The following is a 21,790-nucleotide window of genomic DNA, read 5'->3' as shown; positions in this document are numbered from 1 at the left end:
CTTTGGAGAGCTACCTGTTCTTCTGCAGCAGGATGTGAACATTTCTGCACTCGTGGAATCGACTGCTTGTGTATTAGCAGCTGCTGAGGTGCATTCGTTGAAGCACTCTGTGGGTGGAACAGCTTCAACATCTCACATGACAGGATGCTAGCTGCATGTTTACACACACCAACCCCTGATACACAGATATCAGAAAACATACACGCACATGCATGTTCACAGACACAGTTACATACACACACACTCATGCACATTTTCAGGTTCCCCTTTGCTTGCGAGAACAATTACCTTCTAATTACTGCCAGAGAGAGAAAAGAGCTTGACTACCAAGATTTCTAGATATACACAGGACTGCTTGGATAGTTGGGAAAAGAGACTGAGATATGGGAAGGAAAAAGACTCATAGCCTCATGTTAGTTTAGGTATCATATTAATTCATAACAGGGAGAAAATAGAGAAGGTTGAGGTGAAAATGAACGGTAAGGAAGATCTGTGAGAACTTCTAATCAGCATAGTGAGTACATAGAGTTAAATACTTTTTTAGGATTACAAAGAACCTAAAACACAGGTTTGTCAGTAAGCATGCAATCATCCTGACAGGATTGTGAACATAGAGGCGAGACCAGTGCTGCTTTTGCTATTTTTTAGTGTATTAATAGCTTTCCTGGATTTTTGCTTTAGTAGCAAGCGAGTGTAAAAACTGAGCATACCATAGTTTCCGGTAGGAAACAAAGTCAAGCTGGGATAGTCCCAGTAGATGAGGTGATGTCAGGGCCTGTCCATTTTTCCTGATCATATAATGTCCAGATAGTATTTCTAATAAAGTAAAATAAAATATTTATATAACACCTTTTGAAACCGGGTTTACAAAGTGCTTTGACAGATTACTACATCCAAACAGAAAGTGAGAGATAATAAACTGAATTAAAACTGAGTAATGTTAAAGAAGTTAATATGTAAAAAAAAAAAAACACCCATTGTCCTGAAAAATCGAAAACACAAATTGGCACAAAAAGAATTTCTCAAGAAAAGAGAATAAATAACACACCATTAATTAGAAAACAATAAGAGATGACAAAAACAAGAGACATCACATGAGAGCAAATTTATAAAAATATTTTTTTATAAATTTGAAAGACAGTCCTGAGATTTGAAGGACATCACGGCTAATAGTTGATACTCCTGTATGCAACTCAACTCCTCCTTCCACGTCTCTCTCATTCTGTTGATTATATCATCTTGAGTGAAATTAACTGTAGTCAGGTAGATGCATTTACAATGTGGCTTTATAAAAAGCTCAATGGTCTAAAAAAACAAGCAAATAAAAAAACATTTTAGTCCAAGGACAGTGCGCTCAAATAAAAGAAAACACTTCTTAACAACCCAAACACTGTGTGATAGAATTAAGAACTATGGTTTCAAAATAATATTTTACAGAAGTATTTTCTAGTTAATAAATAATCCAGTCAAAAGACACTAGTCATTAGAAGTCATTAGACAACTACCAATGAAATGCTTATGTCAAAGCTGCCATCAATATAGTTTTTGTTTTTTATCTATGTTATTTCAGATTTACTGTTTTACAAAAAAAGCTGAAAAATTGCAAAGCACATCATTATTTATTTTTAATAAGATGCAAAATTGCAGTAATTTACTTGAATTCTTAAATAGAAAAACTGAAACGTATGCGGCTGAATGTTCTACTAGACTTCTCAGAGAAGTCCAGTGTCTTGGTTCAAATATAGGTAAAATATAAATCCAATTGAGTGAATTTAGTTGCTTTTGATAGATTTCTAAAAAAAAAACAAAAAACAATTTGTGGTCTAATAAATTTGATAAATTCAGCAATGTTATGTTTCATGTTATAGAAATGATGATAGGGGAAATATGGGATTACCTCATTATACCAACCCCTACAGAAGTAAATACAGCAGATTTAAATGATCTTCAAAAATTAAATAAGTAAACTTACCATAAATGTGTCTATAAAGTGTGCCATAAAAATAAGATTTTATCTGAAGGTCTCATGTGTCTTTCCCAACTGTCACCATACAATCGAGTCAAAACTTTTTTCTGTTTGCTTTTCCAAAAGTCACCTTGACAGAAGGTGTGAGTGTCTGACTGTGTGGTGGTAATGGGCAATGTGCTCCGTCTGTCCCTAACTTATTTTTCAGCTCTAATTTGTTCTGTGTTTTCTGCCAGCGAGGATGGCTGGATGCCTCAGGACACATGTGCAGCAACACACATGCGCAGGGAGCTCAGGTCTCTGACTGCGTCCCTGTCATCCAGGTGGGTGGGAGAGAGGTGAGAGTGGGGGAAAGGAAGCACAAAACGGACCCTGAAAAAAGGAATTCAGATAAAAGGGGGGGGGGGGGGGGGGGGAGACACCGCTCTACCTGTTTAATCTTATTTGCTCCCTCTGAAATCTCCTTTCATGATTGTGGTTCATAGTCAACAGGTGAGCAGCAGCTCTCTTCAAGAATGGATGCTAAGTTAGTCACACTGATTACACAAATCAGTCCTATCAAGATCATTCGCAACACGAACGGTTCAAAGAAGCAACTTCATTTGGCAGACACAGCCGCAGTCGTGTTGGAAATGGGACCGAAAAACGTACATGAGCAAAAGCGCAGCGCTCATTTATTTGATTGAGTGGCCGCAGTGCTTCATCATCTCATTTTACAGCTGCTATTTCACTTCAGCTACTATGGTTGTGTTTTTGTAGCGTGCGCTTATGTGCATACTCAGTCAAGTGTGAGCTTTTGTGTGCCAAATCAATCTGCCAAAATTAAGCATGGAGCTGAAGGGGAAACTTGTTGTTTTCTTGGCACATACTGTTTTGTGGATTTAAAAGAGTCTGTCTGAGATTGGGTATGAGTGAGCGCTTCATCTGAACAAGTCTCTGATAGGTAAGGAAAGCACAAAACCCCACACGTGTTGACACAAACGCACACAGACATTCAGCGGCAGGGTTTAGAAGCAGGATTAATTGGAGAGTAACTGCCAGGTTCCCTCATGTGCTGTTGAGTGTTTGTTGGGAACCATCCCAGCTGCAGTTAAGAGCCTCTGGGTGCTTCTTCATCTGGAGCACAGTGAATCAAGCTCCACACTTTACCAGCCACTGCAAACAATGCTGGCCTTATGAAAGTAAATGCGTGATAGTGGCAACAACATTTGTGTAGCTAATTAATTTCCGAGGAATATCAGATGACATGATGCCCAAAAAAACCTCCTCTTACAGCAAGAAATCAAATAAAGTCTTGAGTTCACTTTTCTTTGCTATTGAGGTGCCGCATCTCTCCCATATTCTTACTCAGTGGTCTCAAACTAATAGCCTCTGTCTCTAACGTCTAATGAAATTAATGAACTAGACTGTTATGCCTTATTGGCCTTACACTTAAAACCTATACACTCATTGCCAGCCTTAAGCCTGGATGATCAGAATGTTTTTGAATGAAAATCTGCACTGCTGAGGAGAGCCCTGCATACATCTGTGACAGGCCTGGATACATGAGAATGTATCTGCATCAATCTGTAAGTCTAACATACATTTGATACAGCTTGATAAAGTGAGAAGTACCTAGAAGACAGACAGTTAGGCAACTTGTAAACAAACCCACAGGTAATCTGGCTGTGGTCCACTTAGACCGTGCGCACTTAAGAAGCTTTGATTGCGCACAGTTTGTCTGATGAGGATTCAGTATCATGATTTTGGTGCATTGGGTTTATATGGTGTTGTTATTACAATAGATGATCCGTGTTGTCTTGGACCTGTCAGACTTCATTCTAGCTATGATTTCTAAATCCAGACAGTCGCTCTGGTAAGTAAAATGTCATCATAATTGAAATGAGTGACAGCCAAAACTACAAAAAAATCAGTAATAACCTGATTTGCCAGGAAGAAAGACATTGGCAAATATTTAAGTAAATAAGATTTCAATATGTCACCCATGTAAAGAGGTGGAATTACGCAGAGACTAAGAAGGGTTGGGAGAAGAGGCGAAAAGGGGGAAGACGGGGATGGACGGGCGCACAGGAGGCGAAAGGTTACAGTTGCCAGGGGCGATGCTAGGGGCTTTCCTGAAGGGCTAGACGCACTGTACCAGCAGTCACCTGCCATCTATCACATGTGAAAGTTTGTGTGTGTGTGTGTGTGTGTGTGAGTCAGGGAGGTTCTGCCTGTCATATCGCTCTAAACATGACTGACATTTATCCAATGGAGGCTTCGCTCATTCATCCATCCATCACGTTTTTCCATCCTTTGCTCTTCGCTTTATGTCCTTCCCTCCCTCTCTGCTTGTTGCTTCAGACAGACAGTTATGAACAAACCCTGCATACCAAGTGCTACCGCAAACACACACGTACACTCGATACGCAGCGCTTGACTGTAGCGTAAAAACTTGAATTCCAGATATTGCGATAGCAGCGTAGCACTGCAGTGTAGTTTGCACAGATCTGAGAAAAGATTGCATGTTTTTGTGTGTTTGTTGACCTGTGGAGCAGCCGTGATTGATGTTCCAAAAGCTTCTTTCATTAGTGTTATGGTATGGTAGGTGGGATGCGTGTGAGCGTGAGTCTGTAAGTGCTTTGTGTGCGAGTGTGAGGCAGGCACACAAGTTTGCGTTTGTGTGTCTGTGGAGCAGCCGTGACAGATGAAATGGAAGATTCTTTCATTAGTTGTGTTTGAAGCTCAGCAGGGTCACAGAAACAGCGGACATTTAATTACAGCAGACTGAATGCTTCCCCCACTGACTGACACACACACACACACACACACACACACACACACACACACACACACACACACACACACACACACACACACAGAGGGAGGTCTTTCATGGAACATGCTCCCAAAAGGTAATATTATAAACCACTCAGCAGGAGTGGTAACCTTGGACCCCTCTCTACCTTTTCCTTTCTTTTTTCCCATCTTGACTTTATTTCAACTTCTCTCTCTCACTCTCACTCTCTGTCTATCTCACTCTCTCACTCGTCCTTTCATTGTGAGCTAAGTATAGCAGCAGTAATGGTGATGGGTGCAGATGGAGCAAGCATGTCTTAAATGTCAAACTCAAATGAAAATCACTGTTCCAGTGAGACAGAGTCATCTGGACACAACCAGTGTTATTTAACTCTCATACATATAAATACACACAGATGAAGTCCTACACAGTGTGGACTGCTATAACAATGAACAAATGGATCCTCAGAAGGGCATAAAAAGTACAATCAAATTATACAGTATCTGACAAAACAGTCTAAATTAAGATAAAATACCAAATTGTGTTTTTCACTAATCCTCTCACTGAAACATTAAAATCAAGTTTATTTGGTTTATAATTAAATGAATAAAGTTGCTCTAATTGTATGATATAAAACTCATCTGAACCCCTTTTTATTTTTCCTTTAAGGGCTTTAAAATTGGCTAAATCATCTTAATATTCACTATGAGCTTGTTCCGGCTCTTCATTAAATCTACTTAGAGATTACATAGAGGAATACTTAAACTCGAGCTTTTGCTGCAGTGCCACCTTTTTCTTTGATAAGTGATTTATATTCTTGAACTTGACCCCACTTTCTCTGTCAGGAACACACATGCTACATTTTTTTAGGATTCAGTGATTTTTGTGAACATGCCATGAAGTGGGAATATTGTGGATGTTTTCTAAATTGCGCTTTATGGATTTCACATTCAGCCTGGTGTACTTGGTTTCCTACCAGTGCAAACGCTTTTGCTTACTGGAATTGAAGGTTTGGATTAGAGGTGTTAAAAATCTGAAACTGTGACCAGAATCACGACACAAACAAGTACAAGAGTGTCGGGCCTTGTTAGAGCATGTCAGTGTTTGAATATTATTCAGTTTATTCGCTGAATTGAAAATAAATCTTATTGTTTGTTCATGGGGCAGTTGTGATCAAGTAATTAGTCCTGTAGTAAAAAGAATGTGTTTTATTTCACTGTTTGTTATTTTCCCCTCTAAAAAAATAATTGTATTAATCAAACCTCAGCTTCAGAGAGTTGTTAGTTTGTTGCACAGTGAAGAAAGGTTTTTGACACTTTTTGAGATCTGGAGCGATTTTTTTGTGAATGTTTCCTGACAGACAGCTCATGCAGTATGTTTCATGTCATTGTCACAGTGAGAAGAGATGATGTGGAACTAGTGGGTGTGGAAATCTGGGGGTTGCCATCACACTACCAGAGTAGTATTGTCAACATACTTATATGAGTGTGTGTGTGTGTGCGCGCTCGTTTTACAGCATCGTTTCATATTTAATGAAGGCAATATTTAAATGTCTCCAAAATGAACATCTCCTTGTTGAACAACACAGTCCTGCAGAGGTTTAGTCACTTACTTTGATCTCAGATATGCTGAGACGTGACACAGTAGAGAGAGCTGCTCTCTCTTACTCTCCCCAAAATAAGGACTGATATTCTTCGGCTCTTTTGTCTCTTAGGACTATGAGACAGACAGTCGTGATTTACTCCAAGTAGCAGTGTGACTGAGTGTGTCTGTTCAATGATTCAGAGGGATGAGTTCATCTGCAGCCTTTGAGTGTGTGTCTCTCTATGTGTATGTTATTTTTTTATCAATGGAAAATAGTAAGTGTAAGTGGGGTTTTTTTTCCTTTCTTGTAGTTTGTCAAGTTTTTCTTCCCATAGGATGAAGCTTCTTAGACAAATTAATATTCACAAAATAATCTGTGGCAGCCTTGGACGTTTCTATTTGCGGTTTTAACAAAGCAGGGTTATTAATACAAAGGCTAACCGACCATCGTGTGATAACGAGGCCTTATATTGAATTGTCCTCAAATACTTTCCAACTTGTTAAATCATTTGATTGATTGATTCAAATGCAGATTTAAAAAATACTCGTGTTCGCTTGTTTTCGCGTCAGGGCACACAAACGAAGTCGTGGGAGGTTTGTGTTGCACAAAAATGATTCAATAGCTGCACGTAACGTGATGGTCTTAAAAGGGCACATTTCTCTTATGCTGCAACGCTGTAGGGACTCGGTGTGAATGGAGGGAGTGTGAAAGAAAGACGAAAGGAGGAGTGGGACCTCTCCATCACTCCGGCTGTGACCTTCCAAGAGTCACGCTCTTATAGAGTACAGAACTAATGCCTCAATATATTATCTGAATATGCTGCATTATCATTATGCCTCTCTCTCAGAATCACACTCAAAGTCTCGCATATACACACTCAAAAACAGAACACGGAGACATGCAGAGATGCTCTGGTGTTTGTCTGTACAACTTTTGGTGTGTGCGTGCACGCTGCAGGTCAGAGAAATAGAAACTGAGAGGAAGAAAGAATGAGAGAGTATGACACAAAAGAGTTTGTCCTTATGAGTAACGGTTCTCTCTCCCTCTCTCTGTGCTCTGTATTGTGTGTAAAGAGGTTTGGAGGAGATAACACAGAGACTTCCTGGACAAGAGCAAGGTCAACACATGCACGCCATCGCTGACACTTACTAATACATGCGCACAGTGCTGGCAATCTGGTACACAGTAGCAAGTGAGAAGAGACGAGGGACTGCTGGAGACGGGGGAGATAAGGAGGAAATGTCACACCATTATTTTGTATGAGAAATGGCCAAAGATGTGAACAGTCAGAGTTTCGTCTAATCCTGCCAAACACTGAGCGTCAATGAGTGTACTGCCCATTATCATTCATATGATACCACAGTTCAGTGCATGTGATCTGAGTTAGTTTTGGACATTAGTGGCTTTAAACTATACCATAGTTGGGTTTTTTTTTTCTTTACTGTTGAAGTATTCTGGGGTTTGTGTGATTGATGATCCTGAGGTAATAGCACTGGTCTGAGGTAGATTGAGGTCCTTGACTTGAAGATGTACTGTAGACTGCAAAGTGAGTGTGTATGTGTGTCTGCAGGGCAGGATCGCAGCGAGACAGCTCTCATCAGGCGTTTTAAGGGCGATGGCGTCCGCTACAAGGCCAAGCTCATTGGCCTGGACGAGGTTACCGCCGCCCGTGGAGACAAACTCTGCCAGGACTCGATGATGAAGCTCAAGGTAAGAAGAGTATTTCTCCTCCTCTTGATCTGTCTCAAATTACAAATTAATTGTACCATTTTAAACTCGCTGTTAAAACAAACTTTCCACGGTAGTTGCGAGCAATTAAAAAAAACCAGAGGACGTCAACACCCAGAATTAATGTTATATTACAGCCTGCAGCTGCATGAAGTTCTGTGACCCACAAAAGACATCAGTTGCCAGCTTCATGCATATTCTGAAGTTCAACATTTAAATATGCATGTTTTGTTCATCATAGCATTACTGCGCTTTTGACGGTGTGCGCATGCATATAGAGTTTGTTGCCGTCTTTCTATGCAAATTGCTATAAGCGAGAAGTTGAATAGGAAGGATAGAAAATGGGGTTGTTATAATTTATAGGGATGACGATGATCAGTGCAAGAGGAAGTAAAGGCGGTTAGCCATATGGATGAGAAGGGGATTGGGATGAATGTCTCATTTGCAAGGACAGAAACAATTAGAGGGAGGGGTAGACAGATGGGGCAGTTAGCAGCGAGGAGATGGCATATAGGAGGGGAATCATTTGGATGATAGGTGAAAGAGAGACATGAGTGAGGATGAAGATGAAGAAAAATAGGCCATTTTCTATTCAGGCCTAATGAACGACCTTGTTTTCTGAAATAATTGATTGCAGAATTATGAAAAACAGGCTTTGAAATTCTGTTACATAAAAAATGTTGAAATTTTTCCCCAAGAAGTCGCATCTTTAAACAAAACCTAGATTTTGCATCTTGTCTCTACAAATGTATGCTGAAAGAGTTTGAAAACGCTGTCAGAGTGAAGAGTGCCTCATTCATTATTAATTTCCCTTTAAATCATATTGCAGGAGATATTTGAATTGAGAAAATTACATTTACGCTTTGTTTACGTGTAGTGAAAACTCTATCCAGCGGAGACCCGTAAGGGTGAGAAGAGGACCGACAGCTCATTGATCAAACAGCTTCCCTCCTCCTCATTTATTCAGACAGAAAATCCATCAACTCCTTTTCTCTGATCTCTCCACCTTTTCTTTCATACTGCTCCTCCCTTTTCTATCCGGAATCTGTCGTTTTTGTGATCCTGCTTCTCTCCTGTCTTCTTTTTGTGACTCGCCTATGCAAATGGTGACGAGGTGAAAATGGAGAGAAACTTAAACCTTTACATATACTTACAGCTATAAATAATCAGTATGTCGTTTGACTGTATGCTGAGTGCATCGTAGCAGTTGTACTGTGTTAAAAGCACGTTCCCAAAGCTTTTAAACAAGTTATATAAATTAAGTTGTTCCATTCAGCAGCAAGCTATTTTTAAGCAAAGCAACTTTTTATTATTAAATAAAAACTATCATAACATTTCTGACATTCTCAATAAACTAGTAATTGATATCGATCTCCTTTCACATCATCCCTAGTCGTTTTGTAGAAAGAATGCATGGTGCCCTGGTACACAATATAGTAAAGTGTTGTTTGTTGGATGAGAATAAATGAGAAACCTGCCACAAATAATTTAAAGATTATAAATTGATGCCAGTATATGAAACTCATTGCTGATTTTTCAAACACATAGTTATTACCTTTATTGACAGTTGTTGGCAACTGCATGTACATTTCTATACTGCTTCTGACATGGTTGTATGGATTGTGTTTCTGTGTGTGTGCATCCTCAGGGAATAGCTGCAGCAGCACGGTCTAAAGGAGAACACAAACAGAAGGTGTTCCTGACCGTTTCCTTTGGAGGGATCAAAATCTTTGATGAGAAGTCAGGGGTAAGTTCTGAAGCAAATTTGATTCTCTTTACTTGTGGGTCTGTGTTTGTGTGTGTGTTTGTGTGTCCGTGCACTTGTGTTTCATCTATTAATGAGGCATCTCCATAAGAGGGAGGGGCCCCTGGGGAAATCAGGAGGCCCTAATTGAAACCCTGAGAACAAGGCCTCAGTAGATGAGAGAACATGGCCGTCCCATTGTCTTCCTGTGTGCAAACAGCAACTACACTGGTTTTATATTATGCCCCAGGATTAGGCATTTTCCATCTTACATGGCTTCTTCTTTGGTTAACCGATATGATCTGTCCAGACTTCATCGACTGTTTTCAGTCAATCCCCTGGTTCAGTTTTTAGCTCTGTTTACTGTCTGTTAACTGACCCTGACTCTCCCTCTATCACTTAATTTGCTAGGCGTTTTTCCCAGTGGCTGATAAGATCTAAGACTTACTTAAATCCATGCAAAAAAGCAATAAAACAAGAAGTGTAATATTGAATTTACTGGCAAGTACCCACAACCCGTAGATATATTTGAAGCAGACGCAAGTAGAGAAGAAGATTAATGTAGTTATAGAAAGGCCAGTGTGTAGGATTTAGTGGCTTCTAGTGGAGGTTTGCATTGGAACAAATTTAATGGACCTTCCTTCCTCTTGCTTCCCAGCTCAAATCTACTACTCCTACTGTAGAAACAAGGCCGTTGCACATAACGGATTCCTTGGAAGTGCATACAAAAACATAGTTGCAGGTTATTATAATTATGACTACCATATTCCATCTATGGTAATAGGTAATGCCTATAACCTACACAGGGTTCTTTAAATGCCATTGCAGAGTAAATATGATTGTAAATCAGGGAAAATGACCAGGCTTGTTTAGGATTATTTGATTGGTGTTATTTAGGCTCAAACCTGTGGTACCTGTCATTGTATCCTTAATCAAGAACTATAATATCTACCTTTCCAAGAATATGGGTCCTCTGGTGACTAAAGTGGCCTTTTCCCCCTGTTTTCTGTGTCTAATAATGTAGAATTACTTCCCTGTTAACTCTTTACCCCTTGAAAGCCTACTAGGAGTAACCCTTAAAGAAGCTTCTCTCATATTGCATCAGAAGTTAATGAGGGTGGTGTCTGCCCTTGGAAAAACAGGGAAAATATTGCAGTGGTTGTCAAACCAAATCCTTTTTGATATTTGTTTATGTTTTCGTTAGGGGTCCAGAGGAAGTCATCAAATATTGCCTTTATGTGGGAAAAGAGTTAAATTCTATAAGCGTGTAAAAATCTGTCCCAACGAATTAATGTTGTTATTTTGAGGTGTTTGGCTGAGTTGTGCTGCAGCAATTCTTTCCATATGTTTGTTTTTATATTCATCTTGGCAGCTCCAGAAAACCAGGCTTATTTTTTAAACATAATACAGCAACTGTTTTTTGATGTGTACATATGCAGCGTGAGCTGTCTGTTTCACTGTCTGGCTCTGAGTGTGTCTGATTGTGAATGTAGACTGGTTTAGATAGAATATAAAGCTCGCCGCTCCATACCGAGCTTTAGTGGGTGACACGGTAAGCCTAAGATTTACACTTTGTCGGGAGCCGGAATGAGCTGACACTGTATGTGTGTGTACCCAGCAGTGATTCAAAAGTACCTTGTATTAGACAGGCAAGACTCAGTAAACAACGACCACCCACGTGGCAGCCATGTTGAATACAAGCACATTCAATCCTTTGTACCTCTTCTTATAACACTCATAATCCTTATCGTATTTCTCTTCTTGATGGCTCAAAATTTAGACACTGAAGGATAACAAGAGCTAAATAGAAAAGTGAGTGATAGATGCAGAAGTAGAGAGCTAGAGTTGGGAGGAGAAGAAGCAAGAAAAGTCCAAGGGGAAGGAGGAGGGGAAAAAAGGATGTGAAAAAGATAAATAGAGGAAGCGCGTGATTGAGGAGCAGAAGCAGACTGAAACAGAGTTAGAGGGATAGGTGGAGAATCAGTAAGCATATGTCAAAGTAAAGCTTTCTGCAGGGAGACCTTGTCCTCTGTCTCTGCACATTAATATTAACTATAGAGATATGCTGTCCTTACTATCAGCCCTTCAACCACTCCTAATGGCAAAGGAGGGAGGGAGAGAGGGAGACGGGAAGAAAGAGAGAATGACTCTGCTGAGGTTCAGGGATCTTGACAGTCTCATTCCCCTCCTGTGCATCAGTCAGCCAGATGGGCGGATGGATGTATGGGTGAACGAATGGATGGATGGCCTCTCTCTTGGAGTAGGGAAGGTCGTGCAGGATGGAGGGAGGTGGTGCTTGAGATGGAGGAGAATAAGAGGGGAGACATTAATCTAACAGAGGGCAGGCCAGCATGCCTCTCTTCCTGTCAGCCTCTCTCTTAAAACACACACATGTGCATATACATAGAGACACTTGTGCATTACTACCCTCTTCAACCCCTCTGGCCAAGTCTCAGAAAGGAGACAATACCAAGGCAGATGAAAAACTAGCATGAGTGAATTGCTGAAATGGTTAGTTTGCTCGCTGCTCCTCAGAGAGTGAAATCAGAAAGATCAACTTTTCTGCCAGTAGAAAAGACTACAAACAACTGGCGTCCAGACAATTCAATAAATTTCATTTGGGTCTTATCAGATATATTGTCACTGAATGGACCTACCCAATTTATAGTATTATTTGGTCTGTGGGGCTAGAGGAATGAAAGGGGCTGAAATTAGAGAAGGCCATAGGATGAGCCTTGGGGGGGTGGCTGTGAATTAAGCAGTGCTTGTTTTCAATGAACAAGTTTCATCATTAATCGTTTTACACTAAGGATGAGAAAAGGTGGCAAACAGGGGATACAGGAATGTGATTTTTGACATCAAAATTTGTATTAAATCCCAACTATCTATGAACATGTGCTGACTGATGTGTGACAAATTCTTTTTAGGTTTTAATACGAAAATAGAACTATAGCCTTGTAATGTTACCAAACTTAAGCTGGTATTCGATCATTTTTAAGCATGCGGTAAGAAAACTGCTCCACTGGCAAAACACCAGGAAGGTTGTGAGCACCAATTGGAATTCGAACTTGGCCCATTTTACATTGGAAGGCAGAGGGTTAGATCAAGTTTTAGGTCAGACTGTGCCTAAGAAATCAAACAGATCTGTTGCTCTGATGTTTATCACGAACATCTTTAAACATGGTATGCAACCATCTTTCCCCACTGTTGCCTTAAAACCTTGTCAGTGTGGTTAAAGAGCGAACAGGTCTGATAAAGCAATTTCTGTGTCCCTGAACTCTATTTTCCAACAGCTCTGGCATCTGTTTGTCAAACACAACTCAGCCTTTTCACATCCAGACTCTTTCACGTGGAAGTTGAACATTGTCTGCGTAAATGGTCCTTGACTTCTTGTTGGAGAGAAGCCAGGTGGTCACAACGTAACTACAAACTAATTCACCATTAAGAATGAGGCCAAACAAGAGTGCATGTTATCCTCACTCATGCATTCGTTGTACACAAATGCAAAGTTAGCAGGAGACTCAGCAGGAGCCACAATGGAAAATAAGCCGGGTTGAAAATAAACTGGACTCGTGCTCTAAGCTGTCATTGATATGCCACCAGCTATATCACGTATCCACCATCCTTCTGTACTGATTTGTCTTTGTGTTTGGCACAAATACCCTACATTTGTGCTAAACATATACTACATTTACATAATAATATATTCTACGAGTGGGCTCCTATTTATAAATGTCACAATGAATCTATTCAAAACAAGCATTCAGACAGAAAATCACATTTGTTATATCATCATCATCCCTCTTTTCCTTCTACAATTAAAATTTAAATACATTTATTTTATGTTTGATGTTCAGATGCTTTTCCAAAACTTTAAAGAATCACTGCAGATGTGCTTTTTAAATCAATTTAATGTTTAATATGAAGTTCCCATAATAAATGTAGCTGATTAAAAACAAATATTTAAAAGAAATATAAACCACCAGTGATAATCAAAATTTCTGAAATTCCAAGTATGCAATTATTTTTCATCTGACGGAAACTCTTTTTATTTAAAACAGTGGACTCTCTTGATCTACAGTGTAGAGGTGGGCACAGGACGCTGCTTTTTATTTTTTAATCAAATGCAAAAAATAGAAAAAGACATGTAGGTTTATGCTTTAATCTTAAAAAGTACTTTAGGAAAAGATTAGAAAAAAGGGAAATCCTTACACACATTAAGGATTATATGTGATCTGATTGACACTGGCCAGGGGTGGGTACACATCACAAATCACACACCAGTGTTAATTCATAGCTTGCCTGATTTTAGCATATTAGAGGGGTTATGTCTGTCAGAGCATATCTTAACCTAATTAGTTTTACTTTTATGCCCAACTTGGCCACAGTAGTTCAAAATCTGTTTCATAAAATATGGTTATAGTCACATCTTTAGTGCCTTTAGTTGAGGAAAAAAACACCTCAGTATTGTGTCCTTTTAATTTCACTTACATGATCCATTATTTTCAGCCAATGCATGATGAACTGTGCGTATATAGTATTAAAATTAGTATCATGCTTCTTTCTTTGATTCTATATTCATACAGTTTTCTGATGTAGTGACCTTAAACCAGTGATTGCGAATGAAAGTTTGCTACACCCTGTGCTCTGGTTTATTAATATTAGGCGCCAGCACTTTTTAAACACACCTACAGAGAGGCCACAAGTGCTCTGATCATTTCAATCTCCTGCTGTAGCTTCAGCCTTTATTCTATTATGAACAGAGTAGTGCAGGTGCATGGCTACGGCCAGATAACATGGCGCCAGATCTTCAGAATGTACTTGAATTTACAAAATAATACATAAATAAAAGTTACACGATTTATATGCATTCAATTTATTTACTTGTCCAACTTGGTGGTTGTGGAATAGCTGAAGTCTATCCCAAGCTGTTACAGGGTGAGATGTAGAACTCCTGTCCATCACAGGGCTAGCATAGAGAGACAGACAATCACTCACACGCAAAGATCCACACACAAGACTAACCAGTTAACCCAGCATGCATGCTTCTCAGACCATGCTAACCTAAGTCAGCTCACCGTGATTAATGTCTAACAAAGGAAAAATAATGGCCTTTCTCAAAAAATACGCTCAAAAAGTAAAAAGTGTGCTACTTTATTCTATATAGACAAGCTAAACTCCTAAACTTCTGGTCTCAGATTTGCTTAAAAACCTTTCATCTAATTAGAAATCCCAGTCTTCAATTAATTCAATACAAAATATTACATAGAGTGCACTATACAGGTCATCGGATGTTCAAGATGGGCTTTACGTCTACCAACAACTGCTCACACTGCCAAACCAATTCACCGGACAATTATATCCACGCTCTTTGGTTCTGTCCACCAGTTCAGAAGTTTTGGCGCGAGATATGTGAAGACTTATCGAAGTGTCTGAAATGTAACATTCCAACTTCCCCCTTAGTGTGTTTGTTGGGCAGCTTAGATAATGTCACTTCAGAAAAGAATATCGCCCATATGGTTTTCACTGCCCTATGCATAGCCAAGAAAACAGTCCTCATGAACTGGAAAAATAAAAATAATCTTAATTCTAACCAATATAGAAATTATCTATTAGATTACATTAGTCTTGATACAGCCTCTGCCACCACATCAGATCAATTGCTCTGGGCTCCTTTGATCAGCTCCATCACCTAGTGGGGGTGGGGGGTCATAGTTTGGTCCCGCCTTCACTGTTGTGATTGGTGTGGGGGTAGGGACAGGCTTAGGGCGTCGGGGGGTTCCCCGGAGGCATCTTCCTTGGGGGGCTCAACCCGGGGTAGCGGTCATGTCCGGTTAGGGGCTCTGTTGGCTCTCCGGTGACTGTTTCCTCGCGGCTGCGTGCAGCGGGGCTAGGGGAGGGTCTGTGCTGACGGACGTGGGTTACTGACCTGGTAGCCTGGCTGCCCCTGGGTGGGTCCGGGATGGGCGTGAGGTTCTGGGGGCGCTCCGTCTCTGGGCTGGGACCCGGACCGGGCCTCGGGGGCTTGGGTCCTGGTTGGTGTGTTGCCGGGGTTGTGGGCGGGTGGGTGCATGGGGGCCCAGCCCTGGAGCAGGGTGCCGCCGGTGCGTCGAGCCACCTGGGGGGCTCTTCAACTGGTGGGGGAGATTGTCACATCTTGCAGGAGCTTTCCTCTCCTCAGGAGCTCCCTCTGCAGGAGGGGGAGATACAGGAGAGGTGGAGGAAGAGCTCAGCCTGGGTGTTTATTGTCTTATGTAGTCTGGAAGATGAGTGGATGGTGGGGTGGGTGCAGTTTTCTCTGTGGTGGGGTTGGGTGGACTGTCCCGGGCTCTGTGGGGCGGGGCGGCGCTGCTGCACTGGGCCCGGTCTGGATGGGCCTGGGCCCCCTTTCCCTGGCGGGTCGCGGAGTATGGGGGTGCCTACTGGGGTCAGCGGGGGAGCTGGCCCCAGGGAGGGGTCACTTGCCCCTCCCTTCCTTCCCTCCCCATCTCCAGCTGCCTCCCTCTTCCCGCTCCACCACAACCACCCACACATGCAGGGCCTTGGAGTAGGGGTATGTCACCAGGGTGCAGAGGAGGCTACCCCCCCCCCCCCCCCCCGTCCCCTTCTGGCTGCCTCTGCCTCAATTTTATCCCACAACTTAGACATTCACATTACTCACACTCTCATTACACATACATATAGGATCTTGGGGGTGGGCACGATACACGGAGTCCAAAGTACCATCAGGGTGTACACCCCACCCCTGGCATCGTTGCCCACCTCTCAATTTTAAATACACGTAGACATTGAGGGCTAGCAGGAGGGACCATGCGCTTACCTGCTGCTCTCTGGCAGGTAGCTCCATGCCCTCCTGGGTTTTAAATGCACCTTAGAACACACATGCATCAACATTACAATGAGCGGGTGGAGGGAGGTTCGGAGTCTTCTCTCACCCCCGTTCTCTGCGACCTGCTGGAGCAGGGGGGCTAGGACTAGGAGGAGGAGTTGGCCGTCCGACTGCGGTCTGGAGTGTGGAGCCTTCCTGCTGCTGCGGAGTCGGGGCGGTCTGCCTCCCCCCACCGCAGGGAAAAGGGAAACACCAGCTGGGTCTGGGTGCAGTTCCCCCCTCCAGGGGCGGGGGCACCTAGACCCGGTTTGTAGAGTACGCTTGGGGAGTGTGATCGTGTGTACAACGTCTCTTTATGTCTGTCTCCACGTTGGTTGAGTGTGGAGTAAGTGCATATGAGAGCATGAGGGTGGGAATGGATGTTTGTATCTGTGTGTGCCTGTATGTCTGTGTCTATATGTCAGGTTGGGTGTCAGGCGCCACCTCTCTGGGGACATCTCAGGCCCTCCAAGGTTTGGAGGCCTATCTCCCCCTACCACCACTTCCCCTGCCAGTGGCGGACTCCCTCAGACATCGGTGCGTTGGTGGTTCTTTGTGTCCGGGGATGGGCGTCCAGGTACACACCGGCTCACTCCTTGGCGGCCGCTTATCGGGGCCTGGAGCCTGGGGCTCGCTCGGGCCACTTCGGAGGTGGGGTGCCCCCGGCCTCTCGGCCTGGGGCTCGGTCACTCAGGCGCAGCTGGCTGCCGGCGGAGCTCACGGGCGCGTCACTGCAACTCCCCCTGGCTTCTGCTCCGCGGCTGCTGAGTGAGCCCTCATCTGGGACTCTCCTCAGCTCTTTCCGGGACAGTGGCGCAGCTGCCCCTCTGTTGGTCTTCCTTGGTCTCTTGTGTTCTGGGGGCCTCTGGATGTCTGGAGTTTTGATCTCCTCCACACCTGCTTCACGCCCTGGAGGACGGGGCTGTGGCCCCCCCACACCCTCTAGCAGATTATTACATGAAGGAACCTTTTAAAAAAACAAAAAACAAGCGCGTCCATGCTCACAGGTGTACACACGGGTGATCACACCCACAAACTACACCCTTTTTGGCTCCTACCTCAAAGCACACTGTGTTCTGTTGATCTTATGTGCTGCACAATAATGTTTAACATTTAGTATTTACTGTCATATTCCCATATATCATTGTGATGTTGTTTATTCTATTACTCTTGTTCTCTTCTGCTTGCTTTCTTTTTTCTTTCTCAGCAGGTGATCCAGGTGATTGATATATGCATTTTTTTTTCTCTGCCCGTTCTGTTGGTTTTTGTCTTTTGCCCTTCTCCCCCGTCCCTCTTCTCAGCTGTTTCTCTTTCCCTCTTTCTTTCTCCCCTTCTTTCCCCCAGTCAAGTCTGTCCCGTATTCATTAAGTGAAAATAAAATAAACAATAAAAGGTGAATCAAATGGACCATTACGGCAAGGCTGGGATGGTCAGTTTGGTAAAGTAAATCCGTTGGGCATCTTTCTTTGCCTTTAGACAACAATTCTGATGGCAAAAGAGCCAAACGGGACAGGCCAAAAAAAAAAAAAAAAAAAGACAAGCTAATGGAGTTATTTCCATGTTTAATTCAGTTCAAATATTGTTTCACACACGTATATTACAGAATAAAAGCAAGAAATAAAGAAACCTGGGTTAAATAACCAGACCTGATTTGAATCTGATAAAAACAAGCTAATTAAATCTTTAAGTTTAACTGCTAATCTCCCATCATGTTGTTCCTACTGGCTTAAGGCTGGATGGCCTCCACAGGCCCTTTGATGATGTCTCCCCTCCAGGAGAGAGAGATGTGACGATCGGAGATATTAGAGAGACAGTATCCTGCTGTTTCCCCTCTTCACTCCCAGAATAACAAGGAATATCTTGGTTCAGTGGCCAGCAACTGCTGAAGGGCATGCTGTCCACAGTCCCTCAGAGACACCGACGCTGTGTGTGAAAGATTGTGAGACTGGTACAGCACATCAACAGCGAGAAAAGCAGACCTCAGACCCAGTGTCAACTCTTTGAATCCACCTATTTTTACGCAGTGTTTGAGCATCTATATCCAACTAAAGCAGGCCATGTTCAAAACATTAGATGACATCAGCCAGTATATAAGCTGATAAATGAAAATGAAAAATTAAAGAAATGGGAGAAACACACGTTATGTAATTTATCCACCAGAGGACAGTTATGGCAACACACATCCAGCTTATCCATGCAGAGTCAGGCAGATTGGACAAAGTAATCCACGACTACCTGTGATAAGAAAACAATGCTTTTAAGCAGCATTGTCACATTGTTTTTTCTACCCTTTTCTCTAGCATGACACTACAAAAACATTCAAACCACCATAAAAATGCTAGTAACAGTCTTGTTGGCATAAATGTCTCATGAAGTGAAATCAAGTGTTGAATATTTCCATCATTAGTTTTGGAGCTTCGGTGGTGTTTTGACAAAATTTGAAATTATATGTGTAAAGTTCAATTTGTCATTTCCTTCCACGACCAGCATCTTAACTTGTTTTACCTTTGTGAGTAGAGTTTTGATTTTATTTTTCTACTCTAATTAGAGTTTGGCAGATATGTCAGATAGAACCGAGGTCCGCTACTTTATCATAACTTATTGAATCTTCCCATCCGTCCATTTGGACGGTGGGAGGAAGCCGTCTTCCCATTGCACTAAATTTTCTTCTGAAAGGTGGCACTTTCACCTTTGTACTTGTCTTAGATGTCAAGCACACAGAGAACCTAAAACCAGAAAGGGAGGTCAGTAATATGTTTTTAATGCTAAAAAAGTGACGTTAACTAGACCAAAGCTTCTGTGAACGTTTTCAGCTTTTTATTAAAAAAGCTGGTATTGATTATATGTATTTTTCTACTGTCTAAGCTCTACTTGCTACCAAGACAAAGTGAAGCAATTGAATTTATGCAGTCATTTAATTCTCTGCCCTCTTTGTCACCGCACCACCCACCCAGAGATAATTCAATAACCTCTGCAAATGAGCTCTGTGTGTGTGTGTGTGTGTGTGTGTGTGTGTGTGTGTGTGTGTGTGTGTGTGTGTGTGTGTGTGTGTGTGTGTGTGTGCACATGTACATCCTTAGCTGCCAATTTCAGGTCAATCAGAGGTGATAATAACAATCATTACTCCAATTATTAAATTTAGAAGACATGACTCACAGAATGATTATCTGTTTCTGCTGAGGTGGTTGGTGTCTCTCTGTGTGTGTTTGTGTGTCATAGGTCCCGTGTTATACTAGTGTCACTCTACTCTGCCATGTCGCACTTCTGGAGTAGCTTCAGAGAGAGCAGATGTGTGTGTTTAGCCTCTGATGTATAAGGCTCCAACCCCTAGCATGCACTCAAGGGCTACTGGGTTATTATGTTGACTCTGTGTCTCTGCTCCCAGCATGCATCTGGCATAGACAATAACAACAAAGCAGACATTTAGTGTGACTAACAGAGGGGCTATTGCATATTATGCTGTGAATTGTGAGCGTGTGTTTGTGTTTGTGCGTGTTGTGAGTGAGGGCACAGATGAAGTGATCAAGTCGACAGCTTGCCGAGCTGTGATTGTCACTGATCCCCCCCTGTCCTCGGGAAAAACAGTGCCATCTGCCACGGGGCACAGGCAATGCCAGCTTGGCACTCCCCACCCAGACTAAACTAGAGAGGGCAGGGGAGCTAGAAACAATTTAATGTAGGATACAAGGTCTCCGTGTGACTGTGTGTTTTTGTGAGTATATACTTAAGGGGGTTTACATGAGATGATTATGCTTCCCACATGGTTTGGAAGTATAGATGAGTGCATCCTAACTTTCAGTTACTGGTTTGGAGCAGACAGTTAAATTTTTAACAAAGAATAAATAAACTTGCTTTTTATAAAGACGTAGAGTCAGTTTGCTTCTTATGTGTTTTTAAAACATATATATATATATGTAAATACAGGGCTTTTTGTTTGCATCTTTACAATTTAAAGCTCATCTGTATCATTATGTCATTCCCTGCTACAGGTCCTCCAACACCACCATGCTGTCCATGAGATCTCTTACATTGCCAAGGACATCACGGACCACCGAGCCTTTGGCTATGTCTGCGGAAAAGAAGGGAACCACCGCTTTGTGGCTATCAAAACCGCGCAGTCGGTTAGTATTTATGTACATTCAGTCCAATAAGCGGAAAATGAACCCAAACCCCCACCTTTCACCTTCACCATTTTCTGAGCTCTTCCGACATTTACATTTGGAAATATCTAAACTAGTGCTGTCAGCGTTACTCTCGTTAAAATGACGTGAATGGGGCTGGACAGCGCTAACGCGTTAACGAGCTAACCGCGCTAATGCATTGATGCCTTGCAGCCCCACGCACGGGGCGATCAGCACTAACTCGCTAATAGAGATTTGCCGCGTTAATGCAGTTATGGCGTTAATGTCATTTTAATGAGATTAACGCTGACGGCACTAATCTAAACATAGTAAATAAGTGATGCTGGCCAGTGCTGATGTTACAGTCCTACTCCACTGTTATAGCTTGAAGTCTTTGGCGCTTCTGAACTGTTGGTCATGATTTAGATTTTCTAAAACTGAAAACAGAGCCCAGAGGATGTTCAGTATAGTTTCCTCTCACCCCGCATGAATAACAATATGGTATTTTATGGATTTTTCATCCAACGACACAAAAAGACGTTGTGTAGCCCAGCTCTCTTTGTGTTTAGGTTAATTTATGATTCATCAGGCTCTTTGCTCAGTAACATGAACCTCTTGACATTTAGATAAGGACCCTTGAATACCAGCTCATGTCGCTTTGTGCTGTTCATCAAACAAACTGTTTACCGAGTAGATCTGCAGCTTTAGGTTTTGTGTGTTCAGAACAGCGCAGCTTCGGTTCTGCGTCGGCATACTCTATATAATATTGAGTACTTCTTTCAGACCTTTTATGATTGTTGCTGCTGTTGTTGTATGCGCCTGGCTTGTTTCGTCTGGATTCAGCTGGCTCTCTCTGTAGCCATATTGATTTCCCATAGTGAGTCGATGAGGGTTTGAGTGTGTGTCACCAGCCCTAATGGCATATCCATCCTCCTAGGGCCATGAACCGTGGCTCTTTGACTGAGACAGATATGCGCCAGTCTGCACTCACAAATACAG

General features: G+C 42.2%; 1 protein-coding gene across 7 annotated transcripts in view; it reads left to right on the top strand.

The window, feature by feature from the left end:
* dab1a (DAB adaptor protein 1a) overlaps window positions 1-21,790 on the top strand; it is an 83,131-nt gene that overhangs the window by 40,013 nt on the left and 21,328 nt on the right. For all 7 annotated transcript variants that reach the window (XM_080876801.1, XM_080876799.1, XM_080876800.1 and 4 more), the window contains exons 3-5: window positions 7,901-8,040; window positions 9,707-9,805; window positions 20,660-20,791. In XM_080876801.1, coding sequence (XP_080732927.1) covers window positions 7,901-8,040; window positions 9,707-9,805; window positions 20,660-20,791 — 371 coding nt within the window. The remainder of the gene's footprint in view (window positions 1-7,900; window positions 8,041-9,706; window positions 9,806-20,659; window positions 20,792-21,790) is intronic.

Source organism: Rhamphochromis sp. 'chilingali' (genome assembly GCF_963969265.1).
Source record: "Rhamphochromis sp. 'chilingali' genome assembly, chromosome: 3".
NCBI lineage: Eukaryota > Metazoa > Chordata > Actinopteri > Cichliformes > Cichlidae > Rhamphochromis > Rhamphochromis sp. 'chilingali'.
The sequence above is the reverse complement of the archived record's forward strand: the minus strand, read 5'-3'. Positions and strand labels throughout refer to the sequence as shown.